This window comes from Condylura cristata, unplaced genomic scaffold (assembly GCF_000260355.1).
Source record: "Condylura cristata isolate star-nosed mole 26May11 unplaced genomic scaffold, ConCri1.0 scaffold00004, whole genome shotgun sequence".
Taxonomy (NCBI): Eukaryota; Metazoa; Chordata; class Mammalia; order Eulipotyphla; family Talpidae; genus Condylura; species Condylura cristata.
In genome coordinates, this window is record NW_004567105.1 from 68,390,490 (window position 1) to 68,399,587 (window position 9,098).

General features: G+C 43.2%; 2 protein-coding genes across 2 annotated transcripts in view; both read right to left on the bottom strand.

Moving 5' to 3' along the window:
• Positions 1–72, bottom strand: part of ITGA9 (integrin, alpha 9) — a 263,996-nt gene extending 263,924 nt beyond the window's left edge. The window contains exon 1 of the mRNA XM_004676316.2: positions 67–72. Coding sequence (XP_004676373.2) covers positions 67–72 — 6 coding nt within the window. The remainder of the gene's footprint in view (positions 1–66) is intronic.
• Positions 73–6,088: 6,016 nt separating this feature from the next.
• LOC101631720 (chromosome unknown open reading frame, human C3orf35) lies at positions 6,089–6,457 on the bottom strand. The gene is given in 1 exon segment (XM_012735177.1): positions 6,089–6,457. A coding segment is annotated over 1 exon segment (369 nt).
• Between the last annotated feature and the right edge of the window lie 2,641 nt (positions 6,458–9,098).

A 9,098-nucleotide genomic window follows, 5' to 3' on the forward strand; every position in this document is an offset into this window, starting at 1 on the left:
GTCGCGCCAGGCGCCTCGCGCGGCCCCACCTCCCTCCGCGCCCCGGGTTCTGGGGTCCCCGGCGACCCTCATCTGCCCCGCAGCTGCGTGCTCTGCCGCCCCGCTGGGTCTCCCCTCAGTCTCGAACTCATAGCAAGGACCAAAGGAACCAGACGAAAGATGGAACTTCTGTTCTGGACCTGCCCTGGAAGCGCGCGGGGCTGGTCCTCCGCTCAGCTGTGAGATAGCTTGTAAGGCAGCGTTCAGCAAGCGCCAGGGCAGAGAGAGCAGAGTACCCCGACACCAGAGATCCCCAGGTCTCACCAGCAGCAGCAGCAGCACCTGGGCACTTGTTGGGAGAGCCTGATCGGTCAGCCTGACCCAGGCCACACCCGCTGAATCAGCTCTGGGATTTGGAATGAGCAGTGTGTCTGCTCAATTGTGCTAAGTTACACATGACATAAAAGTTAGCATTTTATCCATCTTTAAATGACGTTTAACGCAATGACATTGCTCTGTAGCCTTCACCACCGTTCTCCAGAGCTTTGATTTCAAAACTGAAACCCCTTTAAGTCCCCATCCACCCCCTTTCCGTAGGGCCTGGCACCTCCATCCTACTGACTGTGCATGTGACCCAGTGCTCTACAAAAGTAAATTCAAATTTGACAGGCTTATTCTACTTAGCATAATGTCCGCTGAATCAAGAGTATCAAAGCATGTGTCTGTTTCCTTTATTGCATTCCATCATATTATTCCATTTTTTTTTTAACCTGTGGATTTTTCTATGGAGACTTGGGTGCTTTTACCTTTTGGGAATTGTGATACTATTATGAGCACTGTGCAGTTATCTGTGTGAGTTCCTACCTCCAGTTTTTTGTTTGTTTGTTTTAAACAGTTTGCTTCTTCTTTTTTTTTAATTTATTTATGCAAACAGAACTGGGGTACAGGCCAGAATGGGGTACATGTGCAGAAATGGTGAGAGGATTCACCAGAGACAGACAGGGGAGCAGAACAGACAGTTCAACTAGATTGACGCAGTACACTGCTGAGGGGAGCAGCGGGCGGGTCAGGAGAGGTCTGCCACGCCATGTCGTCACCTCCAGGGCAGGAATCAAGCTCACAGTGAAGTGGCTACCACCAGCTTGCAGTGCTGCATCCTAACCCATTTGCACCACCAGAGAGGACCAGCCCACCTCCAGCTTTTTAAGGTACATACCAGAAGGGGAATTATTGGATCACTAGGTAGTTTAATCTGTTTAAATATTTAGGAACTGCCATGCTATTTTCTGCAGTGTTTTACTTTCCCACAAACAGTCCTCAGATCTCCGATCTCTACATTTTCACACCACTTGTTAGTTTATACATCTGGGATAATGGTAGGACATCCTAGCAGCAATGATGTGTATCTCATTGTGGTTTTGATTTTCATTTCCCTAGTGACTAGTGATGTTAAGCATCTTTTCAAGTGATTTTTGGCCATCTGTGTATTTTCTTGGTGAAATGTTTATCCAAGTCCATTGCCCCTTTAGTGATGTGCGTTTACCAATCTGTGATTCTGATTCATGGTAAAGTTTGAGAACCCAACGTTAATGAAAGAACCTAGAAGGCAAGTGTTCAAAAGTTGCCAGCTGTTAATAACAAATTGCTAACGACTTTTTTTCTCTTAACCACTCCCTGCCCCAGAACTCCCTGCCACCCAACTGCTTCCTGTACCCAAAGCCAGTGCTAAGTTACAATCCAGGTTCCTCAAGAGAAAGAAAGAGAACTGTGTTTTCATGCCCCTGCACCATGCACCCAGCTGCTTATCTTTCAGAACAGACCATCTTCCCCGTGGCCCCAAGGACTACAAAGAACACTGGGAGGGAGGGAGGGCCTGCTGCCATTCACTCACACATGCTATGTTCCAAGCAGCTTGAAGATAGTCTGTTCTACAACCCGCTCAGTGGTCTTCAAAGTAGGTCCTGTGACCTCCATTCTATGGGCGAGATTTACCCTCGCCCATAAAATGGAGATGGATAGAGGTAAAGTAAGATACATAAAGGTATACAGTTATTGAGTGGAGTTGGAATTTGAACCCCAAATCTTTCTGGTATAATGGAACAAAATACACTCCTTGCTTCAGTTCCACCAAATAATCCTGTGTTCCAAAGAGCAAGTATATAAAGTAAAAAAAACAACAACAACAAAGCAACAAACAAGGAAAAGTTGAAATCAGCACTCATTGTTCCAACATATAACTTTATTTATATCCACAAGACACTCTAATGTGAGAAGAGGGAAACTCAGATTCCTCAATAGGATGCCCAGTGTTATCTGACATGTGTGTCTTTTCATACATCTATGTTTTCATCATGCACAAAAAAGTTCTGAAAGTCTGCCTCAAATATAAATAATGGCTATAGTCTGTTCTTGCCTAGCTCCCTGTCTACCCTGAGTCTTGCTTGAATTGTCTAGGAGTCAGCATGTACATCCAGAAGGTCCAGCATGTAGGGTAATATCTACATCCTGGGCAAAGCACTATCACAGCGAGAGCCTACTAGAAACAGGGACATGAATCAGGAGCAGTGCGCACCAAGCAGCCTGTCTTCCAAAGGACAAGGAAATCAAACTTTCACACAACAGGGACAGAAAGTGAGCTAAAGGTAGCCCCCACCACCTCTCTATTGACAAGCCCTTGTCTACAGTCCTGGCCTCTTTTGAGGGGCTAACACCCACTTCCTGTGAAGGGGCTTTGCCAGCAGAGGTAAGGAGGAGGCCAGCCAACATATGGAAGACAGTGGTCAATAGCCAGATGGCTCCTGACTATTTTCAAAGAAGGAAGAGATAAATAAGAAGGGCTTAGCTCATTCACACACCTGATAGTCATTCTCTAAATGATTGAAACCTAAGTGTACTTCTTGATGTTAATTCTGTATCAGTTGCCTGCCCTGACTTTTTATATAAAAACTACACTTCCACATGGCTTTCAGATCCATAAAGTTCAGAGGAAGGGCAAATACTATCACCAAGCCTTCAACTATAATAGCAGGCAGAAATTTAAGCAAATACTTTCCCACTGAAGTATTCATAAGCCAAAAGTCCATCTGTTATTATTGGGTGTAATATTTCCAACCTGCTTCCATGGTCAAAAAAAAAAAAAACGTCTTCCAGAAACTCAAATTTAATAAAACTGCTTTTTTTAAGTTCATTTTTTAAAAGATTTATTTATTTATGCATACAGAACTGAGGTACAGGACAGAGATGCAGGGGCAGTGAGAGGCTTCACCAGAGACAGAGTGGGGAGCAGAACAGGCAGATCAATGAAGTGCACTGCTGAGGGGAGCAGCGGGCAGGTCAGCAGAGGTCTGCCCGCCATGTGGTCACCTCCCTGGCTGGGGATCGAACACATGCTGCAGTGACTATGGATAGCTTCATAGTGCTGTGCTTTAACTCCTTGTGCCACCACGGTGGGCCTGATGTAAACCTTTTAAATGATGCTCTTTCTAGGCAGCAGTCTAGGTGATGAGTGAGGATCTTGGTGCTCAAATCCCTGGTCCATTCCACTGTCAGGTGTGCAGGTTTGCTGAAGCTGCTGTAACAAAACACCATGGACAGGGTGGTTTAGATAACAGAAATTAGTCTTCTCACAATTTCTAACAACAACTGTGATTATGGTAAATATTCATTGTTTAAAGACACTGTGTTGAGATGATGTTAGAGTGCAACAGAAAATAAACACACTCCCCTTTGTCTGGGTGAGATGACAGGACTAGAACCACAACTGCCCATCCTGGTCAGGTCAGAAGCATACTGAGGGGATTGTCCCAACCCTCCCCACCACGGGATGGCACTGTGGTGGAGCAACTGGCCTATCTGTGATCTTAGACTTGAGACAGGTGTTCTTATCTTCATCTGTCACTTACTAGCTGCCCGACACAGGGGCTCCTTTTCTTTATCTGCAGAAATGATGGCAGTAGGACCCAGGTCACAGTCATGGGGATAGATTAAAATAAATATAAATATAAAGAGTCATAGATTGGTTGAACCCAAATGGAAGTTATATTGACATAAAACATGAGCAACTCCATCCATAAGCAATTATAGCTGTATGGTAATCTGCTGCCCAATTTGGCCTCATGTCACCAGGAATTTCATGAAAACTCAACCTGAGAGACAGGACTGAGGTGTGAGAGACAAGGCCCAGGCTCTCCTCCCTTTTGTCTCTCATCTACATCGCATTCTAAATATGTGCCATACTGAGATCATTTTCAATTTCATATATGCTGGAGAAAAAACTGAAAGCTCATTTGGAAATGAAAAATACCTTATACGAAGGGCTTAGACAGCCCATTTTTCCAGTTACACCCATGAACATCAGCCCTCCCAGATCATAACACATCAGATTCCAGCAGGTTTATAACAATTTATTATAGTGAATACATATGTAGAGAAAGAGATATAAGTATCTCTCTCTATGTCCATATACATTGATCAATCGATCGATTGCTAATATAGACATCTGTCCAGCATCATGGAAATCCCTCCCTGTCTTTCCTTTATTCACTCCCCATCACAAGATAGCTCCTTTTCCCAGCCTCCCCTGCAGACAGAGTTCAGACATGTGACTAGTTTGCACCAATCAGAGAGGGTCCTGCTAAAGTTAGGGTCAGCAGAACAGAAGAGGTCTTGGTCTGGAATCCATCCTGGTCAACGTGGTAGGGGATTCAGCCCAACCAGAAAGGGAGCTCTAGCAGAAGTAGTAAATCTGCCATCAGCTGCAAGAGCAGCAGCACTGGCAGTGTAGGTTGGGGTCTGTTCTTGGTTCCGCAGCCTCCAAGCCTGATGACTAGGCCTTCCTGAACATTAAATCTGTAAGAACTTTTGATGCCACCTACACACATATTAGGATATCAAAAGTTTGAAATACTGGCCATAATAAGTGCTGCTGAAAATGTAGAGGAGCTGGAATACTCATACACTACGAGAGTGAATGTAAAATGATGTAGCCACTTTGGAAAACAATTTGTTTCATTAAAAACTAAACATATGCCTATCATCTGATCCCACTCTTATGTACCTATATAACAGAAAAGAAAGCTTATGCCATACCAAGACTTAACTGTGGATGTTTGTAGTAACTTTACTTGGCATTGTCTAAAACTAGAAACAACCCAATGTCCACCTGTAGGTGAAATGATAAAATTGTGGCATAGTGAGGAACACTACTTGGCAGTATAAAAGAATAAGCATGATTAATTTAAATATAACTTTGCTGAATGAAACAGAGAAAATACTGTGTGGTTCCTTCTATATAAAGCCCTAGAAAATTCAACTAATCTATAATGACAGAAAGCAGATCATTGGTTGTCTGGGATGGAGGGTGGAAGTACAGGAGGGAGAATATCAAAGCGGGGGTGAGAAAACTTCTGGGAATAGTGGGTTTGCTCATTATTAGACAGTGGTAATGGTTTCACAAGTGTATGTCAAGACCAATGAAGATACCTATGCATGACCTATGCAAGACCTATGTGTGCTTTAAGTGTGTAGACTTTATCAATTATCAAATATATCAATGACCCATAAGACTGTTGCTGTGAAACTTCTATTCTGGCCCTCCCTGGTGGCGCAGCGGGTTAAAGCACAGCACTAAGAAACTTAAGCCACTTCCGAATGAGTTCCATCCCTGCCTGCCCCAGAGGTGATCCACATGATGCAACAGACCTCTCCTGACCTCCTGCTGCTCCCCTCAGCAGTGTACTTCGTTGATCTGCCTGTTCTGCTCCCCACTCTTTCTATGGTGAATCTTCTCAATGACCCTGTACCCCTGGCCTATTCCCCAGTTCTGTATGTAAAAAATAAAAAAAATAAAGTTTAAAAAAAAAAAAAACAACTTCCATTCTGTTCTATCCTGTTTCACTCTACAGCTGTATTTTTGAAATTCATTTGACCGTGATCCTTTTTCCCTGTTCACCTATTACCCCAGTTTGCAGATCCATGTCATAAGCATGAGACAGATCTAGGAGGGGCCCTGGTTCCCCTCTCACGCTAACCATGTGCCTTTGGTGAGTCATTTACATTTCCAGAGCCTCAGTTTTCTCGCCTGTAAAATGGAGCTGTGTTCAGGATTAAATTAGCGAATGTCAAATGCCTGCCACATACAGCTTCTTGAGAACTTTAGTCCACCAACCACCCCATAAATTAAACCAGCCATATTTATGGTTTCCTCAATTGCATTAACTTTAGTTCTAACTAAAGAAACCAGCATTCAGTCATCTTGAGTCCAAAGGTCCAAGGGGAAGATGTTGAAATGTTTAGCACTGCCCTGAAGGCCCATCTGCTCTGCATTAGCTGGTCTCCCTTTGTTTATTATTCCTGGTGTTAAATCTCCTCCAATCCTTGTGTGAAAAGTTTGGACACACAATAACCTCTTTATCATATCTTCAAAATCTGGGTCCATTCTGAAAAGTTTACACCTTTTTCTTGTTGGTATTGTTTTCATGGGGATTTAGATGTCTGAAAAAGGCCTTAGGAGCACTTTACTGGAAATGTTTGTGTGTAAGCTGGATGCAGACACTGTGAATGCAAATGAGATGTCAGAGGAATTAGAAGTGCATGCCCTGGGCTCTGTGTCCCTCCCTAAGGCTCAGGCTGGTGGTCAGGAGACCAGGAAATCCATCCCCCTCCCTCACTTGTCCTTTGGGGGTAGAATAATACTGGAAAGAGAAATGGAAAGATGCCAGTGTTGTTAGGAAATAAAATGTAAGGCACACACAACTCTGTAGATTTAAAAATAAATCTATCATAATAACAATATTTATTACCATTTGTTGAGCATTATTTGCTTTGCTAAGAGCTTTGCTAGCTGCTTTTTATGGAAAATTCACAACAAACCTGCAAACTAAGCCTAGAGATTCATTTAGTCATAAGTGGCAGAAAATTCACCTAAAGCTGACTGATGATGTAAAGGAATTTATTGGGTATATCAAATAAAAATAAAAATCAGTTTGGTTTCAAGTGAGACTTAGCCCAGTAGCTCCAAATGATGTCTTCAAAGACTTAGGTTCTTTCCCTCTCTGCTTTCTTACAGGCTTTCTCTCGAGACTTCATGTAGCCAGCCAAAAGTTCCAACTTTCCCACTGTGGCAAAATGGCTGCAACAATTCCAGACCTCACACCTATATACCACAATACTCAGAAAACGAGAAAACAAGTCCTGTAACACACTGTCTCACTGATCCCAAAAGAGGCGAGTCCATTCCTAAGCAGATCAGCCTGGTGGGAGAGAAGGCTTAGTGCATAAGAGGGTGAATTGGAGTTAGCCTTTAGGGGGTGGCCGAGTACCCAGGAACTAGGAGGGGAGCCAACCCCATCATAGGCTGAGAAATTGGGAGAGGTGGTTTCTCAAGGGAAAATGGGGATAAGGTTAACAAGGGAGACAGAGGCTGGGAACACACTTAGCAAATATGGAAAAGGCTGTCGATGCACCCTTTGCCCCAACAGCAACTGTGGTGGACAGTCCCCAGGTGTGGGGACCACATTCCAACCTGCTTCTCCAGCCAAACACTTTTTCTGGCATTAGGGAAGCTTGCTTGGTCTACACACAAGGCTTCCCAGATCTGTCAAACATTTAGTCCTCACGGAACCCTCTAGGCAACAAGGAGCATAAGTTGGGGGCAAATTCTTCAATTTTCCTATCTCGAGGTTAAACATTTCTAAGGCTGGTTTCACAGGGCTTCACAGAGGCTCTCCAAAGGATTGAGTTCCATTTGCACAGAGCAGTAATGATCTGATTAACACATCCTTTATTAGGTTCACATCCCTTCTTGTCTCCTCCTCCTCAATTCTCTATCTTGTGCTCCTTGGCATCACCTTCCAAAATGAATAAACTATACCAAAGAAATCAGGGTCTGCTTGCCATGGAACCCAAACTCAAACCAGTTCACGATGGCAAGGGGAGGCAGAAAATAAATAAAATAAAGGAACAAATTAAATGATGTTAGATGGAGGCAGGAGGAAAGGAATAATGTAGAGAAAGGAATTGATTGTCAGGGTGGGTGTGGGGTGGGTCCAGGAAGGTTTTGAGGAAAAGGTGACATGTAAGTTAAAGACCTAAAGTAGGTATATCAGTCAGGTCAAATGGTTACACTAAGCTAACAAGTAACCCTCAGGTGTGACAGAGGTTTTTATCTCACTGAAACTACATGTCCATTGCAGGTCATCTAAGGAAATTTGCTCCACATAAATTCAGTTATTTGGTAGTTGAGGAAATATTGGTAGTTGTCATGGAAGACAGAAAAAGAGCTCTGGAAAGTCTTACCCATCAAGTAAAAGTTCAGCCCTAAACTTTTCAATTCTATTCCTAAATCACGTCCAGAACTGGTCATGGGGCCCCATGACTACACAGTATACAGTAAATAAATTTTACCAAGTGTGTGGGTAGTAAAGAACTTAAAGCAGTTTGAGGACAGACCTACTAACACCATAGTCCACCTTCCTAGTCATCAAATAGTCAGGAAAAAAAAAAAAAAACAACTTAACCTCTCTCCAATGAGAAAATGCTAAATTTATGAGGGAATGATGTGTCTCTGTATCAGAGACAAAATTTTTTGTTATGTTTCTCCTGACCCAGACCTATGAGCTAAAGAAGTGGGCCTCCCTGGTGGCCTACAGGCTAAGTGTCAGTGCTATCACCACTATGGTTGAGTTCAATCCCCAGTCAGGGAGTTAAGCCACATCGCACAGCAGACCTCTCCTGTCTTACCTGCTGCTCCCCTTAGCAATGTATTTCAGTAGACCCATCTGTTCTGCTCCCCACTTTGTCTCTACTGAATCCTCCAGCCAACCCCCCACACCTCTGGCCTACACCCCAGTTCTTCCACACAATAATAAATTTTTAAAAATTAAAACAAAAAGCCAAATTGTCTGAACCCACTACACAATGTCCAGCTTCCAACAAATTTACAGGGAATATCAAAAGTCAATATACACAGTTGGAGGCAAAGGATCAGAGGAAGAAAGATGGATGGATAGATAGATAGATAGATAGATAGATAGATAGATAGATAGATAGATAGATAGATAGATAGATAGATAGATCTGAATCAGATAAAAACTGTAGAATGATCAGATCAGTTAAAAGGA